This window comes from Leucoraja erinacea, unplaced genomic scaffold (genome assembly GCF_028641065.1).
Source record: "Leucoraja erinacea ecotype New England unplaced genomic scaffold, Leri_hhj_1 Leri_754S, whole genome shotgun sequence".
NCBI classification, from domain to species: Eukaryota; Metazoa; Chordata; class Chondrichthyes; order Rajiformes; family Rajidae; genus Leucoraja; species Leucoraja erinaceus.
In genome coordinates this window covers 14,312-35,313 of record NW_026576679.1, presented here as the reverse complement: position 1 = coordinate 35,313, position 21,002 = coordinate 14,312, and the positions used below count along the sequence as shown (strand labels likewise).

The 21,002-nt window shown below is 48.6% G+C and overlaps 1 protein-coding gene across 3 annotated transcripts in view; it reads right to left on the bottom strand.

Annotated features, from left to right (window-relative positions):
- Positions 1-18,907, bottom strand: part of LOC129694684 (retinoic acid receptor RXR-alpha-B-like) — a 45,911-nt gene extending 27,004 nt beyond the window's left edge. For 2 of the 3 annotated variants that reach the window (XM_055631416.1, XM_055631418.1), the window contains exons 1-3: positions 18,254-18,906; positions 5,380-5,606; positions 1,092-1,248 (exon numbers count right to left, since the gene is read on the bottom strand). In XM_055631416.1, the coding sequence (XP_055487391.1) occupies positions 1,092-1,248; positions 5,380-5,606; positions 18,254-18,272 (403 nt within the window). In that variant the 5' untranslated portion in view covers positions 18,273-18,906. Of the gene's footprint in view, positions 1-1,091; positions 1,249-5,379; positions 5,607-18,253 lie in introns of all 3 variants that reach the window. The other variant, XM_055631417.1, reaches the window with a different exon arrangement.
- Between the last annotated feature and the right edge of the window lie 2,095 nt (positions 18,908-21,002).

Genomic DNA, 21,002 nt, shown 5'->3' with positions numbered 1-21,002 from the left:
CAACTCTTAGGGCTTAACGGAATCAATGGATATGGGGAGAAAGCAGGAACGGGGTACCGATTTTAGATGATCAGCCATGATCATATTGAATGGTGGTGCTGGCTCGAAGGGCCGAATGGCCTACTCCTGCACCTATTTTCTATATAATACATGTTTACAATCGAGCCTTTTACTGTTTATAGAGACAGAGCAGTTGCCATACCATTCTGTGATGCAGTTGCCATACCAACTGGCAACTGTATCACAGTATGGTATGGCAACTGCTCTGTCTCCGACCGGAAGGCATTGCAGAGGTTGGTGAAAATTGCCCAACGCATCACCGGTTCCTCGCTCCCCTCCATTGAGTCTGTCCAAAGCAAACGTTGTCTGCGGAGGGCGCTCAGCATCGCCAAGGACTGCTCTCACCCCAACCATGGACTGTTTACCCTCCTACCATCCGGGAGGCGCTACAGGTCTCTCCGTTGCCGAACCAGCAGGTCGTGGAACAGCTTCTTCCCGGCGGCTGTCACTCTACTCAACAACGTACCTCGGTGACTGCCAATCACCACCCCCCCCGGACACTTATTATTATTTATTCAAATCATTTGCTATGTTGCTCTTCCAGGGAGATGCTAAATGCATTTCGTTGTCTCTGTACTGTACACTGACAATGACAATTAAAATTGAATCTGAATCTAAAATTGAATCTGAATCTGAATCTGATCTGAATGACGTTTAGTGCAATGTAAAGCCAGAAAGGTCCGATGAAGGACAGTCCGAAGATCACCAATTAGGTAGATAGTAGTCCAGTACACTGAACAAGCAGTAGTTCAGCACACTGAAGAAGGATCCCGACTTGAAACGTCACCCATCCTTTTCTTCAAGAGATACTGCCAGACCCACTGAGTTACGCCAGCATCCTGTGTCTATCTCAGGTTTGTAGGTTAGTTGGCCTTGTGTGAATTGTCCTTAGTGTGTGGGATAGAACTAGTGAACGGGCGATTGTTGGTCGATGCAAGCTCGATATCTCTAAACTAAATGCAGCACAACAATCAGTACTGGACACCCAGTGAATCTGCATTGAACAGTCAGACCTGGTGGGCAGGTATTACCTGAAGATCTGTCTCCGCAGATGGAGCAGACTCGCCTCAGGGAAGGCGTGGTGGAGCCGGCTGGATAGGAGAGGCCTTGGTTCGAGCCGAGCGAGAGCTGCACGTCGTCAGAGCTGCTCACTGCGTGCATTGCCGACATGCCCACCGTGGAGTTAATCTGTAAACCAAGAAGAACAATTACCACGGTTGCCGACCAAATCTCCGCGCAAACCTCAACATAAGAGAGCACAGAGGAGATTTACTAGAATGTTGCCTGGGAACAACTAAGTTACAGAGAGAGGTTGAATAAGTTAGGTCTTTATTCTCTGGAGCGCAGAAGGTTAAGGGGGGACTTGATAGAGGTCTTTAAAATGATGAGAGGGATAGACAGAGTTGATGTGGACAAGCTTTTCCCTTTGAGAATAGGGAAGATTAAAACAAGAGGACATGACTTCAGAATTAAGGGAGGGGTAACACGAGGGGGAACTTCTTTACTCAGAGAGTGGTAGCGGTGTGGAATGAGCTTCCAGTGGAAGTGGTGGAGGCAGGTTCATTGGTATCATTTAAAATAAATTGGATAGGCATATGGATGAGAAGGGAATGGAGGGTTATGGTATGAGTGCAGGCAGGTGGGACTAAGGGAAAAAAAGTTGTTCGGCACAGACTTGTAGGGCCGAGATGGCCTGTTTCCGTGCTGTAATTGTTATATGGTTATATTCATCGATAGGGAGGGTGGGGGGAGAGCGAGAGGCAGGCGTCTGTGTTTTGTAAACCGCACCGGTGGTTCTGGCACTGGTGTAATTTTATGCACCTCAGGGAGACTATTAGTTCATGTGATAGTGGCAGAATTAGGCCAGTCGGCCCATCACGTTTACTCCGCTATTCAATCATGGCTGATCTACCTCATTCTGCTGCCTTCTCCCCGTAACCCCCGACACCGTAATAATCCTGTCAATCTCCACTTTAAAAATACCCAATGACTTGACCTCCACAGCTGTCTAGTTTAGTTACTCCAGCATTTTGTGTCTATCTTCGATGTAAACCTGCATCTGCAGATCCTTCCTACACATTTAGTTTAGATTAGAGATACAGCGCAGAAACAGGCCCTTCGGCCCACCAAGTTCACGCCAACCAACGATCCCCACACACTAACACCATCCTACACACTAGGGACAATTTACATTTATACCAAGTCAATTAACCTACAGTACAAACCTTCAAGATTCAATTTATTCATCACGTATGTCTTCGAGCTAGCACCACCATTCAATATGATCATGGTTGATCATCTAAAATCGGTACACCCGTTCCTGCTTTCTCCCCATATCCCTTGATTCCGTTAGCCCTAAGAGTTATATCCAACTCTTGAAAACATCCAGTGAATAGGCCTCCACTGCCTTCTGTGGCAGAGAATTGCACAGATTCACAACTCTCTGGGTGAAAATGTTTTTCCTCATCTCAGTCCTAAATGGCCGACCCCTCATTATTAAGACGACGACTCATGGGGTTCGCTGTCTGGAGCCCGGAGTGCTGGACCTGCTGCACCGACATCATGGAGCTGCGGTTTGCGGAGCTCCCAACGCGGGCGGCGCTGATGGACAGCGCAGGGTCCTGCGACTCTGCCCGGCTCAGCCTGTGGACTCAGGAGCTGCAGACTCCGGCAGCGGGAGGCGGCTGATCAGGAGGTCCGGACCACTGAGGAGGAGGATGTTCACCGTCGGGGTTCGGCGTCGGCGTTCCACCAGCCCGGCGTGAGGGCCTGAACATCGGGCCACCCGGGGCGGCGACTGCGGGTGCTCGGAAGGCCCCGACCACGGATGAACACGGAGGGGAGGCTGGCTGGACTATGGTGCCATCCTCACCTTGGTGCCATTTATGTTATGTTGTGTCGTGGACTTTCTGTGTTTGTGCTTTTTTTAAAATTCAATTTCAATTTTATTTTTAATATGTTTTATTATTTATTTATTATTTATTTATTTTTTTAAGATTTTTTTTTTATGATACTGCCTGTAAGGGAAATTCATTTTGTTGTCTCAAATTGAGACAATGACAATAAATTTGAATACAATACAATACAATACTACACAATGTTTCCACTGGTGGGAGAGTCTAAGACCAGAGGCCACAGCCTCAGAATTAAAGGGCGCTCTTTTAGAAAGGAGGCGAGGAGGAACATCTATAGTCAGAGGGTAGTTAAACCCCTGCCTCACAGTGCGAGTCCACCCATGAGTGATCCCGAGTTTAAAACAAATCAAACTGGTGGTAATTGATGAAGCCGAGTTTTAGTTAAAAATATAAGAAGATATTAAATTGGTTTCTGAGCTAGCTTACAGCTTATATTTAGTGTCAAATTAGGCTCGCCTTAGGTTGCGGTATGTGTGAGATAATAAATCCTATAACATTGTCTCCCAAGTGAGGAAGTGACAGAGAGGAAGAGAGACATAGCCAGTCACATCTTTGTAAACAAATGAGCTATGTTTATGAGGGACCAAATGACAGAGGAAGCAGCGAAAAGAGCTAGGGTGATCTATTTGGAGATAAAATGACCTAAAGCAAATGGCCAATGTTTTTAGTATTTCTTGTACCATGTAAACAAAAGGTTTGATGTGATGCATTCTGTGGAAACCTTTTCCTGTACCTCTGACCATGATTAATGTCTGTGGAATGTGCTAAGGGGACAAAAAAACCCTATTTAAGGCAATGTAATTCTGTTGTTCAGAGAAGGTGGCTGAGCACAGTTAAGTGTCTACATTGGTCACTTGACTGGAGTTCTCGCTCCCTTCCATCGGCCGATGTTAAGTAAAGTTTTGAACTGGTCTACCAAACAGTTTGTGTGGTGTCTGTTTATTAAGAAGCGAACCTGGTTTAGTAGTTATAAAAGTAACTTTTTCAGTAATCACGTAGAATTAACGTAGCGGGAACATCGGAACTGGTAACGCTAACGGCAGGTACTCGGGAAACTAGTTAACTCGTGAAAATCTTTCAACATCATTTGTATCCGTGGCAGTTGATTGTCGCTCCCTTCAGTTCCCCAGGGGTTCGGGATGGGACTGGAGTTGGGAGGAGTGAACCCCATGGGCAATCACTACCAAAGTGTCTGCCCACACAGTCAGTACACCTCTCCTATACAGGTTGTCCATTTTGGTGGATAAAACGGGGAAAAGCAGACTATTATCTAAATGGTAGCGGATTGGGAAAGGGGGAGATGCAGCGAGTGTCATGGTACTGGGTGTCATGGGTACACCCAGTCATTGAAGGTAGGCATGCAGGGATGCAGCAGGCAGTGAAGAAAGCGAATGGTATGTTAGCTTTCATTGCAAAAGGATTTGAGTATAGGAGCAGGGAGGTTCTACTGCAGTTGTACAGGGTCTTGTTGAGACCACACCTGGAGTATTGCATACAGTTTTGGTCTCCAAATCTGAGGAAGGACATTATTGCCATAAAGGGAGTGCAGAGAAGGTTCACCAGACTGATGCCTGGGATGTCAGGACTGTCTTATGAAGAAAGACTGGATAGACTTGGTTTATACTCTCTAGAATTTAGGAGATTGAGAGGGGATCTTATAGAAAGCTTACAAAATTCTACAAGGGGTTGGACAGGCTAGATGCAGACGGAGAATTTTGTAAACGTCATTGCTCCTTCGATGTTGGGAAGTCCAGGACAAGGGTAAACTCACGGGCACAGCTTAAGGATAAGGGGGAAAATCTTTTAAAAACCGAGATGAGTTACACAAGTTTCCCGAGAACTTTTTTCACACAGAGAGTGGTGAATCTCTGGAAACTCGGGATGATCACTCTCTGCCACAGAGGGTAGTTGAGGCCACAGTTCATTGGCTATATTTAAAAGGGAGTTAGATGTGGCCCTTGTGGCTAAGGGGATCAGAGCGCAGGTATATGGGACTATGGGAGATTATGTGTTCGGCACGGACTAGAAGGGTCGAGATGGCCTGTTTCCGTGCTGTAATTGTTATATGGTTATATGGTTATATGGTATGGAGAGAAGGCGGGTATGGGATACTGAGTTGGATGTTCAGCCATGATCATATTGAATGGCGGTGCAGGCTCGAAGGGCCGAATGGCCTACTCCTGCACCTAATTTCTATGTTTCTATGATTGAATGGCGGAGTCAACTTGATGGGCCAAATGGCCTAATTCTACTATAACTTGTGAACGTTAAATTGTCCAGAGTGTGTGTGGAATAGTGTTAGTGTACGGGGATTGTTGGTCGGCACGGACACGGTGGGCTGAAGGGCCTGTTTCCGCGCTGTATCTCCACGCTCCCATTCTGCGTGGGTTAGGATGAGACTCACGTGCGGGCTGTTGATGGCCCCGTAGCCCAGTGAGTGGGCGGAGGGGAGAGCTGGTGATCCCAGGGAGGAGCTGATGACGGAGAAGGGGGAGCCGATGCTGCTGGCTGGTGAGGCGACGGACGACGAGATCCCAGAGGCCACGTTGGACAAACGGAGGGGCGGCGAGCAGTTGACCGCCCGCCGGTGCTGCGGAGAGTTCATGGATGAGCTGTCGGGGCTCCTGGAATCTGCGGGGGAATGGAAACACGGGATCAAAGTCCACACACACCATGTCCATACCAACCATCAACTCCCCACTAATACAAGGCTCAGTCTCCAGCATTTTCTCCGCCTCGGTGAGTCAAGGGCTACCACAGTTACCTAAACGTTGTGAGGCACGACTGCACTCACATGGGGGGCATTCATTGCCCTGCAGCCCACCACCCTCCATTACCCCCTCTGGCAGTACGCATGTCATAGAAACATAGAAACATTAGGTGCAGGAGTAGGCCATTCGGCCCTTCGAGCCTGCACCATTCGCCATTCAATATGATCATGGCTGATCATCCAACTCGGTATCCTGCCATGCATCTGCCCACTCCCCCAACCTGTCCAAGTCACCCTACATTCTCATAGCATCCTCCTCACATTTCAAACTGCCACCCAGCTTTGTGTCATCTGCAAATTTGCTAGTGTTACTTTGAATCCCTTCATCCAAATCACTGATGTACAGTGGCTTGCAAACGTTTTCATACCCCTTGAACATTTCCACATTTTGTCACGTTACAACCACAAACGTAAGCTTGGGATATTTTTTTATAACCTAACCCTGCTTTAAACTTCTCCACAACTTTATCCCTGACCTGTCTGGTGTGTTCCTTGGGCTTCATGATGCTGTTTGTTCACTAATATTCTCTAACAAACCTCTGAGGCCTTCACAGAACAGCTGTATTTATACTGAGATTAGATTACACACAAGTGGACTCTATTTACTAATTACGTGACTTCTGAAGGCAATTGGTTGCACTGGATTTTATTTAGGGGTATCAGAGTAGAGGGGACTGAATACTTTTGCACGCCACACTTTTCAGTTTTTTATTTGCAAAAAAAATTGAAAACCATGTATCATTTTCCTTCCACTTCACAATTATGCGCCACTTTGTGTTGGTCTATCACATAAAATCCCAATAAAATACATTTACGTTTGTGGTTGTAACGTGACAAAATGTGGAAAAGTTCAAGGGGTATGAAAACTTTTGCAAGCCACTGTATGTTGTAAATAGCTGCAGTTCCAGCACCGAGCCTTGCGGTACCCCACTAGTCACTGCCTGCCATTCTGAAAGGGACCCGTTAATCCCTACTCTTTGCTTCCTGTCTGCCAACCACTTCTCTATCCATGTCCACGCTCTACCCCCAATACCATGTGCCCTAATTTTGCACACTAATCTCCTATGTGGGACCTTATCAAATGCTTTTTGAAAGTCCACTGGCTCTCCCTTGTCCATTTTCCTAGTTACATCTTCAAAAAATTCCAGAAGATTAGACAAGTATGATTTCTCCTTCGTAAATCGACGTTGACTCGGACTGATCCTGTTACTGCTATCCAAATGTTCGGCTATCTCATCTTTTATAATTGACTCCAGCACCTTCCCCACCACCAATCTCAGGATAACTGGTCCATAATTCCCTGTTTTCTCTCTCCCGCCTTAGTCGGGATTGAACCCGGGTCTCCGGCGCTGCAGGGTAGCAACTCTACCACGCTGCCCTTAATTTCTACACATGTATTGCAGCTTGGTTTAGTAACTGCTCTGCCCAAGACCGCAGGAAATTGCAGAGAGTTGTGAACATACCCCAAACCATCTCAGAAACCAGTCTCCCAACCCCCTCGACACCATTGGGCTGAGAAATGGCACCAAAACCTGGAGACATGCAGACTCAGTGGGCTTTTTCTCTGCATTATGTGCTTAACAGGGGATTCTACTGATATGCGGCAATAATCTTACTGATCTGTGCACAACACAGGGATCTGTGTTGGGTCCACTGTTGTTTGTCATGTACATCAATGATCTGGTTGATGGGTGGTAAATTGGATTAGTAAGTATGCAGATGATACTAAGATAGGAGGTGTTGTGGGTAATGAAGTAGATTTCCAAAGTCTACAGAGAGATTTAGGCCATTTGGAAGAGTGGGCTGAAAGATGGCAGATGGAGTTTAATGCTGATAAGTGTGAGGTGCTACTTGGCAGGACAAATCAAAATAGGACGTACATGGTAAATGGTAGTGAATTGAGGAATGCAGTTGAACAGAGGGATTTAGGAATAACTGTGCACAGTTCCCTGAAGGTGGGATCTCATGTAGATAGGGTGGTAAATGAAGCTTTTGGTGTGCTGGCCTTTATAAATCAGAGCATTGAGTATAGAAGTTGGGATGTAATGTTAAAATTGTACAAGGCATTGGTGAGGCCAATTCTGGAGTACGGTGTACAATTTTGGTCACCTAATTATAGGAAGGATGTCAACAAAATAAAGAGAGTACAGAGGAGATTTACTAGAATGTTGCCTGGGTTTCAACAACTAAGTTACAGAGAAAGGTTGAACAAGTTAGGTCTTTATTCTCTGGAGCGCAGAAGGTTAAGGGGGGACTTGATAGAGGTCTTTAAAATGATGAGAGGGATAGACAGAGTTGACGGGGATAAGCTTTTCCCACTGAGAGTAGGCAAGGTTCAAACAAGAGGACATGACTTGAGAATTAAGGGACAGAAGTTTAGGGGGTAACATGAGGGGGAACTTCTTTACTCAGAGAGTGGTGGCTGTGTGGAATGAGCTTCCAGTAAAGGTGGTGGAGGCAGGTTTGATTTTATCATTTAAAAATAAATTGGATAGTTATATGGACGGGAAAGGAATGGAGGGTTATGGTCCGAGTGCAGGTAGATGGGATTAGGGGAGAATAAGTGTTCGACACGAACTAGAAGGGCGGAGATGGCCTGTTTCCGTGCTGTAATTGTTATATGGTTATATGGTTAATAAAAATGACTTCTATACATGACAATAAAGGAACAATTTAACCATTTATACTTCACATTGCCCAGGTAAAGCGGCCAATATAATCAAGGGCCACTAACATCCCATTCTCTCTTCTCCCCTCTTCATTTCGTAGAAGATACTAAAGATTTAAAGCACCTTCCACCAGATTATCAGACTTTTGAACGGACTGCTCGTATGCTAAGGATGTCTTCCCGATCTCCCAATCTACCTCCTTGCAGCCCTTGTTTTAGCTGCACTTTCTCTATTTCTGTCACAGTATATTCAGCACTCTGCTTACATTATCCGATGAACTCACATCTAGCAGGATTTCTTTGGATAGCATGCAAAAATGTTTCGCACTGTGGCTCAGTGTATAGTAAAGCACACACCTTCAATTGGCTCTGGTGAATGTACACAGAGCTTGCACCTTCCCCCTGTGACTGTGTGCTTTCCCCTGGGAGCTCCGGTTCCCCAAGATGTACGGGTTGACGGGAGAATTGACAAAACACAGAGTTCTGGAGTAACCAAACAGGTCAGGCAGCTTCATCTGGAGGGCACGGAAAGGTGACGTTCATAGCAAAAGGATTTGAGTATAGGAGCAGGGAGGTTCTACTGCAGTTGTACAGGGTCTTGGTGAGACCACACCTGGAGTATTGCGTACAGTTTTGGTCTCCAAATCTGAGGAAGGACATTCTTGCCATAGAGGGAGTGCAGAGAAGGTTCACCAGACTGTTTCCTGGGATGTCAGGACTGTCTTATGAAGAAAGACTGGATAGACTTGGTTTATACTCTCTAGAATTTAGGAGACTGAGAGGGGATCTTATAGAAACTTACAAAATTCTTAAGGGGTTGGACAGGCTAGATGCAGGAAGATTGCTCCCGATGTTGGGGAAGTCCAGGACAAGGGGTCACAGCTTAAGGATCAGGGGGAAATCCTTTAAAACCGAGATGAGAAGAACTTTTTTCTCACAGAGAGTGGTGAATCTCTGGAACTCTCTGCCACAGAGGGTAGTCGAGGCCACAGTTCATTGGCTATATTTAAGAGGGAGTTAGATGTGGCCCTTGTGGCTAAGGGGATCAGGGGGTATGGAGAGAAGGCAGGTACGGGATACTGAGTTGGATGATCAGCCATGATCATATTGAATGGTGGTGCAGGCTCGAAGGGCCGAATGGCCTCTACTCCTGCACCTAATTTCTATGTTTCTATGTTTCTATGTTTCTTCAGACTGAGTTAATTGGCTGCCATAAATTGCTGCTCGTGAGTGGTGCAAACTCCACACAGACAGCACCCGTAGTCAGGATTGAACCCAGGTCTCTGGTGCTGTGAGGCAGCAACTCTGCCACTATAGCACAGGTAATTTTACACAGATTGTGGTGGTGAAGGCAAATACAATAGTGGTGTTACTCATCTCTTCTTAATGGGTCACCTTTTTAAACATAGAAACATAGACAATAGGTGCAGGTGTAGAGGCCATTCGGCCCTTCGAGCCTGCACCATTCGCCATTCAATATGATCATGGCTGATCATCCAACTCAGTATCCTGTACCTGCCTTCTCTCCATACCCCCTGATCCCTTTAGCCACAAGGGCCACATCTAACTCCCTCTTAAATATAGCTAATGAACTGTGGCCTCAACTACCTTCTGCGGGAGAGAATTCCACAGATTTACCACTCTGTGTGAAAAACGTTTTCCTCATCTCGGTCCTAAAAGATTTCCCCCTTATCCTTAACCTGTGACCCCTTGTTCTGGACTTCCCCAACATCGGGAACAATCTTCCTGCATCTAGCCTGTCCAACCCCTTAAGAATTTTGTACGTTTCTATAAGACCCCCCCTCAATCTTCTAAATTCTAGGGAGTACAAGCCGAGTCTATCCAGTCTTTCTTCATATGAAAGTCCTGACATCCCAGGAATCAGTCTGGTGAACCTTCTCTGCACTCCCTCTATGGCAATAATGTCTTTCCTCAGATTAGGAGACCAAAACTGTACGCAATACTCCAGGTGTGGTCTCACCAAGACCCTGTACAACTGCAGTAGAACCTCCCTGCTCCTAGACTCAAATCCTTTTGCTAAGGGTGCTTTTTGTCACCCTTTCTTCTCGCTTTTGTTCCCCCATCTGCCTACAGTCAAGTCTAGAGTTTATTGTCATCTGTCCCAGATAGAACAATGGAATCTTACTTGTAGCAACACAGCCCTGTATCTACCTATCACTTGTTAGGGTTTGACACGCACGCACCTCTTTTCCAGCTCTCTCCCCTTGGTACATCAGAATAAAGAAGGATTCTGACCTGAAATGTCACCTTTCCACGTCCTTGAGATGCTGCCTGTGCCGCTGTTACTCCAGCACTTGATATCCTACACAAGAATGCCCGAACTCTGCCTAGGCAGAGACAAAGGGCTCAGAGGTGGCAGGTCTGCTTCTGAGAAGTAAAGCCACACTTGTCTGTCTCGAGGGTTGGCAGGCCCATGTTACTTCCTTGCTGCTCACCACAAACTGTCTGTGAGCAGGACTGAGACTGCCGGAGCTCTCCGCAGACTTCCGCTCAACAACACTGTGCCCTGTGGCCCACAGCACCAACGGCAGCCGTATGTCAGAGATGTCCGTCCCTGGCAACAGTCCGTGAATCACAGAGTCCTCTGTTAAAGAGCTGTTCGCAATAAACCGTGACTGGGACCCTTGCAAACTTCTCCAGTCTCTCTTTGCAAATCCACCCCCTGCAAAGAGGTGGGCAACCATTTCCTCTCCATAGCAGCCGTCCCGAGGGCAGCGTGCGGTGGTAGTGAGCTTCCGACGCTGCAGGAAGGATCTGACTGGGAGGAGCTCCCCTCACCGCCAGCCAAGCCAGGTCTTGGTGCTTGTTGGTGAGTTCTGGCGATGAGGCATTTCGCCAGACAAACTGGGCAGTCTGCTCTGGGAACCACACCACAGGATCAATGGAGTCATAAGGAGTAACAGTAGAATTAGGCCATTCGGCCCATCAAGTCTACCTCGCCATTCAATCACGGTTGATCTATCTCTCTGTCCTAACCCCATTCTAGTCAAGTCAAGTTTATTTGTCACATACACATACGAGATGTGCAGTGAAATGAAAGTGGCAATGCTCGCGGACTTTTGTGCAAAAGACAAACAAAACAACCAAACAAATTATAAACACAATCATAACACACATATTCTTTTACATAATAAATAATGGAAGGAAAAACGTCCTGTAGAGTTAGTCCCTGGTGAGATAGGCGTCTACAGTCCGAATTGCCTCTGGGAAGAAACTCCTTCGCAACCTCTCCGTTCTCACCGCATGGCAACGGAGGCGTTTGCCTGACCGTAGCAGCTGGAACAGTCCGTTGCAGGGGTGGAAGGGGTCTCCCATGATTTTATTTGCTCTGGAGTTGCACCTCCTGTTGTATAGTTCCTGCAGGGGGGTGAGTGAAGTTCCCATAGTGCGTTCGGCCGAACGCACTACTCTCTGCAGAGCCTTCTTGTCCTTGGCAGAGCAATTCCCAAACCAGATGGAAATGTTCCCGGACAAGATGCTTTCCACCGCCGCTGCGTAGAAGCACTGGAGGATCCTCGGAGACACTCTGAATTTCCTCGTGTGAGGCATCACTATTGTATCTGCCATTTCCCTGCGAGTGCTGCTGGAAGGTCATCAACTTGGTGAAAGACGCTCTTTGGTCTGCCCGAGCTCTGTTGGTCTCCCAGCGGAGCGCGATGTCCGTCGGGGACTGTTGCCGACTGGCCCGCTCCAGACTGCAGGAGTACGTGCTGAGGGACGCACTGAAGCTCGGGTGCAGCCAACGCCAAGGCTCGGAGGGGGAGGGCCTTCCGCTGTTGGATATGGAGGGCAGGGTGTAGTGGAGATGCCCCTCAAACAAGAGAAGGGATATCACCTCAAAGGGTCACACGAGTGACACGGGTGGGGGTAAAATTATGAAAGCATTACGTAACGGCAAATTTAATGTATCCGAGAATGTAGCCTCTGAGACTGTCAGAATAATTTTTTGCAGAGTTCCTGTATTTTATTTTATTTTTTTACTTTGAATAAAGGTTATTTTGATTTTTTTTTAATCTTTGGTTGGACTCCAGCAGAAGCCTGGAGGAGATTTGTTAAGTACAAGTGAAATCACGGAGGTGAAGAATGGTCTCAACCTGTTTTGGGACAAGGGTGAATTGTACAAAAGGGACGGGTTGCACCTTAACAGGTGGGGGACCAGCATTTTGGAAGGCAGGTTTTCCACTGCAACATGGGTGGGTTAAACTAAATAGTGGGGGGGGGGGGGGGGAGATAAATTGGAAATACAAGGATGGAGTTAAAGGGAAAGAGAGTATAAGAAAAGTTAAGATATACACCAGAATTAACAGGGCAGAAAGCTCACAAAGGGATAGGAGAGTATGGCCAAGTGAAATAGGAATCAATGTGAAAGGTGAGGTGAGTAATGGATTCAAAGTATTATTTATATATGAATGCACAATATATAAGTAACGTGGATGAGCTTGAGGCTCAGTTAGAGATTGGTAGATATGACATTGTGGGGATTACAGAGACATGGCTGCAGGAGGATCAGGACTGGGAACTTAATATTCAGGGCTATACATCCTGTAGAAAGCACAGGCTGGTGGGCAGAGGAGGTGGGGTAGCTCTGTTGGTGAGGGATGAAATACATTCCCTTGCGAGGGGTGACATAGGGACTGAACTTGTAGAGTCGCTGTTGATAGAATTGAGGAATTGTATAGGTGAGAAGACGCTAATGGAAGTTATCTACAGGCCCCCAAACAGTAGCCTGGATATGTGGTGCAAGTTGCAGCAGGAGTTAAAACTGGCATGTAACAAAGGTAATGCCACTGTGGTTATGGGAGATTTCAATCAGTAGACTGGGAAAATCAGGTTGGTTCTGGACCCCAAGAAAGGGAGTTTGTCGAATGCCTCCGAGATGGATTCTTACAGCAGCTTGTACTACCAGAGAAAAGGCAACTCTGGATTTAATGTTATCTAATGAACCAGATTTAATAAGGGAACTCAAGGTAAAGGAACTGCCAGAAGGTATCCGAGAATGTAGCCTCCGAGAATGTCAGAATAATTTTTTGCAGAGTTCCTGTATTTTATTTATTTTTTTACTTTGAATAAAGGTTATTTTGATTTTTTTTTAATCTTTGGTTGGACTCCAGCAGAAGCCTGGAGGAGATTTGTTAAATACAAGTGAAATCACCGAGGTGAAGAATGGTCTCGACCTGAAATAATCTATCTATCTCTGTCTTAAAAATATCCACCGACTTGGCCTCCACAGCCGTCTGTGACAAAGATTTCCCCGCAGTGAAACGAACTGGCTGAAAGGGAGATGGAAGGAGATTGGAGACGATGAATGGAGTGACTGGAGACGTCGGGCATGGAAAGCAAGAATTGGTGGGGGGGGGGGTTGCCGGTCAAACACCATTGTTGGTGGACAAATTACAGGTGGTGATGAGTCAGGGTACAGAAGTGAGATCGATCGACTGACCAAATGGTGCCAGCACAACAACCTGGCTATCAACGTCAGTAAGACCAAGGAAGTGATCGTGACTTTGGAAGAGGAAGGATGAGGACTAACCAACCTGTCTATATCGACGGGTCAAAAGTTTCAAATTCCTGAAGATCTTTCCTCAAGCCCAGCACACTGATGCATTTATAAAGAAAGCACATCAATGCTTCTACTTCCTGAAAAGATTGCAGAGATTTGGTATGTCAGAGAGGACTCTCTTGAACTTCTACAGGTGCACAGTAGAGAGCATACTGACTGGTTGCATCACGGCCTGGTTCGGCAACTGGAACGCCCAGGAGCTAAGAAGACTGAAAAAAGTGGTGAACACTGCCCAGTCCATCGTTGGCTCTGACCTCCCCACCATCGAAGGGGATTCACTGGAGTTGCTGCCTCAAAAAGGCATCCAGCATCATCACAGACCCACACCATCGTGGCCACACTCATTTCACCCCTGCCTTCAGGAAGACGGTACAGGAGCCTGAAAACTGTAACAGAGCAGGAACAGCTTCTTCCCCACAGCCATTAGACCATTAAACACTACAACCTCAAATAACCTCTGAACTACATAGACTATTATTGTTATTATTGCATTATTATTGTTTGTTTGTTTTTACATGTACATATGTGTGCGTATATATATATGTGTGTTTGTGCGTGTGTATGTATATAATATATATACACATATGTACACACACACTGAGCTTTATTTGATTGTTAATTATATTATTAACAATGTACTATGTTTACATGTGTAGGAAAGAACTGCAGATACTGGTTTAAACTGAAGATAGACACAAAAAGCTGGAGTAACAGCAGGACAGGAACTGGCCTCGACTACCCTCTGTGGCAGAGAGTTCCAGAGATTCACCACTCTCTGTGTGAAAAAAGTTCTTCTCATCTCGGTTTTAAAGGATTTCCCCCTTATCCTTAAGCTGTGACTCCTTGTCCTGGACTTCCCCAACATCGGGAGCAATCTTCCTGCATCTAGCCTGTCCAACCCCTTAAGAATTTTGTAAGTTTCTATAAGATCCCCTCTCAATCTCCTAAATTCTAGAGAGTATAAACCAAGTCTATCCAGTCTTTCTTCATAAGACAGTTCTGACATCCCAGGAATCAGTCTGGTGAACCGTCTCTGCACTCCCTCTATGGCAATAATGTCCTTCCTATACATACACATTGTGTATGCAAGCAATGAATCCCACTGTGCTTAGTCACATGACAATAAAGTATTCCTATCCCTAATAAACCTAAAGCTGAACTCATGACCAAGCCTCAACCCAGCAGATGGCAACTGTAATTCAGCTGCTTTAAGAAATGTAAAATAAAATCCAGGCAGCAATAAGAGTCAAACAGCATGAAAACTTGCCCTTTGCCACAACTTGCCCATGGCCCACTATGGCCCCTTCAACACGAGTCCACCTGCCTGGCTTTCACTCATATCCCTCTACAAGGTCATACGTGGTAGGTGCAGAAATTAGACCCATCAAGTCTACACCATTTAATCATGGCTGATCTATCTCTCCCTCCGAACCCCATCCTACTGGCTTCTCCCCATAACCCCCCTGACACCCACACTTATCAAGAATCTATCTACCGCTGCCTTAACAATACCCATTGACAGCCTCCACAGCCTGTGGCAATTAATTCCAGATGTTCACCACCGAAAGTCATCCTCGTCTTCCTAAAGGAACGTCCTGTAATTGTGAGGCTATAATCCCTGGTTCTAGATTATCCCACTAGTGGAAACATCCTCTCTACATCCATGCTCATAGAGAATAGCAACTGGACTGCAGAAAAAACATAGGTGATGCACTAATAGTCATCATGCCAGAACTACCCAGGGTGACTAAATCCAACTCTAGACCCACGACTTTACCAATGCTTAATGGCCCACACAATGATCCAGGAAGCCAGTTAATCAAAGGAATTCCACAATGCTACATTCTGGTTAGATCATGGCACAATACAATAATTCCAATGCACAGGAACACAGGAGGCTGCAGGGAGTGGTGGACTCAGCCCGGTCTAGCATGGGCACAGTCAAGAGTCAAGAGTCAATTTAATTGTCATTTGGACCCCTAGAGGTCCAAACGAAATGCCCTCCCCACCATCGAGAGCATCTCCACCAGTCGCTGCCTCATCTATCATCAAGGATCCTCACCATCCCAGCCGTGCCCTCTTCCCACTGCTGCCGTCGAGCAGGAGGTACAGAAGCCTGAAGTCCCACACCACCACCTTCAGGAACAGCATTTTTCCCGCAACCAACAGGTTCTTGAAGCGACCCACACAACCCTAACCTAACCCTACCCGCTCGCAACCAACTACCACGTACCGATCAGCCTGCCCTAATGTGGACTTTTAAAAAAAAAAAGTGTTTTTGTACTTGTGCTTGCCTGCCTTTTTCTTTTTATTTGGGGCTTGGAGAGTTTTGTTGGAAGTAGTGGACACAGGCCACTACAGATCACCGCCTGCACTAATGTGGACTTTAAAAAAAAAAAAGTGTTTTGTACTTGTGCCTGCCTTTTTCTTTTTATTGGCTTGGAGAGTTTGTTTGGAAGTTAGGATTTTGCCTATCTTTGCAAGTCAGATTTCCTTGTCCCTATACCTCACCACACCCGTGGTGCCTCGACAAGGCCACCAGTATAATCAGGGGCAGGTCTCACTCACTCTTCTCTTTCTATCCCTCTCTCTACCCCATCAGCGGTTCTGTACCACATAGAGAGGTACAGAAATTTGACAACGTTGCCCGAAAAGTTGCCCATTTCCTTCGCTCCATAGATGCTGCTGCACCCGCTGAGTTTCTCCAGCTTTTTTGTGAACCTTTATTGTCATCTTGCAAAGCAAAGCAACAATTGTAGAGTGCAAAATGAGAAGACGTTTCCCAGGGAATACCGGAGCATCGCACATTATAACAGTAAAATGTTTCACACATAATAACAGTAAAAAACAATCCAGTCCCCGATGAAACAGTATAAGTAATTAAATAATTTACTGTTTAGTTTGGAGATACAGCATAGAAACAGGCCCTTCTGCCCAGTGAGACCACACCAAGCAATGATCACTTACACACTAGTTCTGTCCAACATGCTAGGAACAATTTACAGGAGCCAATTTATATAATGTGGGAGGAAACCAGAGCACCCAGAGAAAACTCAGTCACAGGGGGAATGTGCAAATTCCGTACAGACAGCACCTGTCGTCAGGATCGAACCAGGAGCTCTTGCACTATATGAACAATGGACAATCCAGCGTGAGGGTGAGTGCCGTGAGGGAGGGAAAAGAACAATGGTGGACCCAGAATGGGGGGGGGGGGGGGGGGGGGGGGGGGACTGTTGTGAGGGGGTGGGGGCAAAAAGCAAAGGGCGAACGGAAATCTGTAACTTAGTATGTGCCCTTTATGGGCAACTAACTGGCATGGTATGCAAGCAAAGAATTTCACTGTAGTTTGTCACATGTGATAATAAAGTATTCTATCTAAAGATTCTGGTAAAGATAGCAACTTTACCACAGTGCCACAACTATCTTGGCGAATTTGTGTTATTTACATTTGTCTCTGTCCCTTGATGCTGCTGCAAGCAAGATATTCATTGTACCTGTATCTCACCAAATTAGTGTATACGCCAATAAATTCAACTGGACTACGGCACTGTGATATCTTTAAAATGTTGTAAGATAGGAAATACAAGAACTAGTATGCACAGAGCACAGTCTCGCTATCAGAAACATGATGACGTCTGCTAAACTGTTGAAAATTGCAGATGCATGAAATCTGAAATTATAGCAGAAAATGTTGACACAATTCAATCGGTCAAGCAGCATCTGTGGAAAGGGAAATTGGTTGTCTTTCTTTTCTCAGATACTGCCTGACCTGCTGGGGTTTCCCCAGCATTTTTTGTTTTTACTTCTGCATGATCTGTCATCGTGATCTGTGTCAAAAGATAAATGTACCAAAAGGGATAAAAGATTCCAGCACCTGCGATCCCCTATGTCTCCACGATGAAACTGGAAGCTGACAGCTCAGCAAGGGAAGGGAAGACCCAAGGCTATGCACCTCAACACACAGCACCCAAAGATCGACAATATGTCAGAGCAACTCAGTGGGACAGGTAGCATCTCTGGAGATAAAGGAATGGATGACGTTTCGGGTCGATACCCTACTTCAGACTTTCTTCTGGGTCTGAAGAAGGGTCTTCGCCAGAAATGGGTCTGAAGAAGGGTCTCAACCCAATATGTTACCCATTCCTTCTCTCCAGGGAGGCTGCCTGCCCCGCTGAGTTACGCCAGCATTTGGTCTACATTCGGTGTAAACCATCACCTGCAGTTCCTTCCTACACATTTGCAGCTCCCTGTGCCCTTACCTCTGTTACTCTCGCACATTCCGTCCTTGACCGGTTCCCAGGCTGCAGAAACGTCACAGTGTCAGATTCTGGCAGCTGTCCTTTGCTCCGATCATCACTGCTGCCTCCTCATCAACTGCTGGTTCTGTGTGGCCTTCTTCCACTCTCCGTCAGTGTCAGCTACTCATCCCAGGCTGCAAATTCAGACCAAGAACCCTTCCCTGTGCAACGGTCTGCCTTTCCTCTCCTCAGACTCAGTTTCTCTCCATCCAGGGGCCAGGATTAGATCTTCTTCCTTCCTACTGCATCAGAGTAAAGCACATTGGTGGCATCGTTGTCCTTCACTTGGGGTTGACGTGGTGACTCCTCAGTGCAGCCTTCCCCCCTCCCTACCCAATCCCTCTCCACACTTCCAGCCGTTTGCCTCGCACAGCTTCACCTTTGGGTCAATGTACTTATTTTCCCCTTAGGATCACACCCAGGGAAATAATCACCTCGTCCCCTGCCCAGGCACAGTGACCCAGACACTCTCCCCGCTCTGGGGCCCAGAGTCAAGTCTCCCTCCACTCCCAGGGGTTCACTGTCCCCCCTCTATCCCTGGGTCCAAGTCCACTAGACCCCCAGGCGGCTGCACCAGGCCTCACCCTGGGCCCCAACCCTCACCCTGGCCCCAACCCCGGCTGGCTGTCACTGGGCCCCAACCCCCTCACCAGAGGCCCCAACCCTCACCCTGGGCCCCAACCCCTTCACTAGAGGCCCCAACCCTCACCCTGGGCCCCAACCCCTTCACCAGAGGGCCCCAACCCTCACTACGGGCCCCAACCCTCACTACGGGCCCCAACCCTCTCACCAGAGGCCCCACCCCCCTCTCACCCTGGGCCCCAACCCCCCTCACCCCAGGCCCCAACCCTCACCCTGGGCCCCAACCCTCACACCAGAGGCCCCAACCCCCCTCACCCTGGGCCCCAACCCTCTCACCAGAGGCCCCAACCCCCTCACCCTGGGCCCCAACCCCTTCACCAGAGGCCCCAACCCTCACTCTGGGCCCCAACCCCTTCACCAGAGGCCCCAACCCTCACCCTGGGCCCCAACCCCCTCACCCTGGGCCCCAACCCCGGGCTGGCTGTCACTGGGCCCGGTGTGTCGTGTCAGGGTCCCGCCAGTCACGCACAGTCCCCGGAGTGTGGGCAGCACTGGTGTTGCCCGCGGTTACTCCCTGGGTCTAGGCCCGGGCTCGCTGTGGGCAGAGTGGGCGTCGGTGTCGCTGTGGGCCCCGGGCTCGCTGCTGTGGGCAGGGGACGCCCCGTTCCGCCGGGACTAGGCCGGACTCCAGGCCGCGATGTGTAGTCAGTCAACACCAGGCTGCACTCTCCCCTCTCACCGGGCCCGGCCTGAGCGTATTATATAACCAGCTGCGGGCCGCGGGCGGTGTTGCCGTGCCAGGGGGCGGGCGGTGTTGCTGGCCCCGGCCTCTGTGTATTATATAACAAGCTGCGGCCCGCGGCCGCTGTTGCTGTTGCTGTGCCCGGGGTGCGCGCGCTCTAGCCGGGCCCCGGCCTCTGTGTATTATATAACCAGCTGCAGACTGCGGGCGCTGTTGCTATTGCTGTTGCTGTGCCCGGGCGCTGTTGCTGGGCCCGGGCCTCTGTGTATGATATAACCAGCCCCGGCCTCTGTGTATGATATAACCAGCTGCAGGCTGCGGGCGCTGTTGCTATTGCTGGTGCTGTGCCCGGGTGCGCGCGCTCTAGTCGGGCCCCGGCCTCTGTGTATGATATAACCAACCGCAGGCTGCGGGCGCTGGTGCTGTTGCTGTTGCTGTGCCCGGGCGCTGTTGCTGGGCCCCGGCCTCTGTGTATGATATAACCAGCCGCGCTCCCCCCCCCCTCCCGCTCCGGCAGCGACCGGCAGCCTCGGCGCCGGGCAGGGCCGCGTCCTCCGATTGGCCGATCGGTGGGGCCGGGCTGTGTATGATTGACAGGGCTGGGAGTCTGGGGGGCGGGGCTGTCCATGAGTGGCAGTCTGGGGGCGGGGCTGTCCATGAGTGGCAGTCTGGGGGCGGGGCTTTCCATGAGTGACAGTCTGGGGGCGGGGCTGTTCATCAGTGGCAGTCTGGGGGCGGGGCTGTTCATGAGTGACAGTCTGGGGGCGGGGCTGTCCATGAGTGACAGTCTGGGGGCGGGGCTGTCCATCACTGACAGTCTGGGGGCGGGGCTGTCCATGAGTGACAGTCTGGGGGCGGGGCTGTTCATGAGTGACAGTCTGGGGGCGGGGCTGTTCATGAGTGACAGTCCGGGGGCGGGGGCTGTCCATGAGTGACAGTCTGGGGGCGGGGCTGTCCATCCATGAGTGACAGTCTGGGGGCGGGGCTGTCCATGAGTGACAGTCTGGGGGCGGGGCTGTCCATGAGTGACAGTCTGGGGGCGTGTTGGGTATCAGGGACAGGGCTGGGACCGGGGGCGGGGCTATGTATTGGGGGCGGGACCACAAGCCTCTACGTCACGCGCTCGATGAATGACGGCGGGTCGGTGGGGTCTCGTGGCTCGAGCCGCCGCGTGACGTGAGGGTGGAGGGGGCAGGTATTGTGTATGATTGACAGCAGGGACTCTGCAGAAGGACCTTGTGGCTTCCCGGCGCCTACAGGCAGAAACCAGTCGTCATGGCCAATAGCGCTGATTACAACCAATGACATGTAACACGGGCTAATACATAGAAACATAGAAATTAGGTGCAGGAGTAGAGGCCATTCGGCCCTTCGAGCCTGCACCGC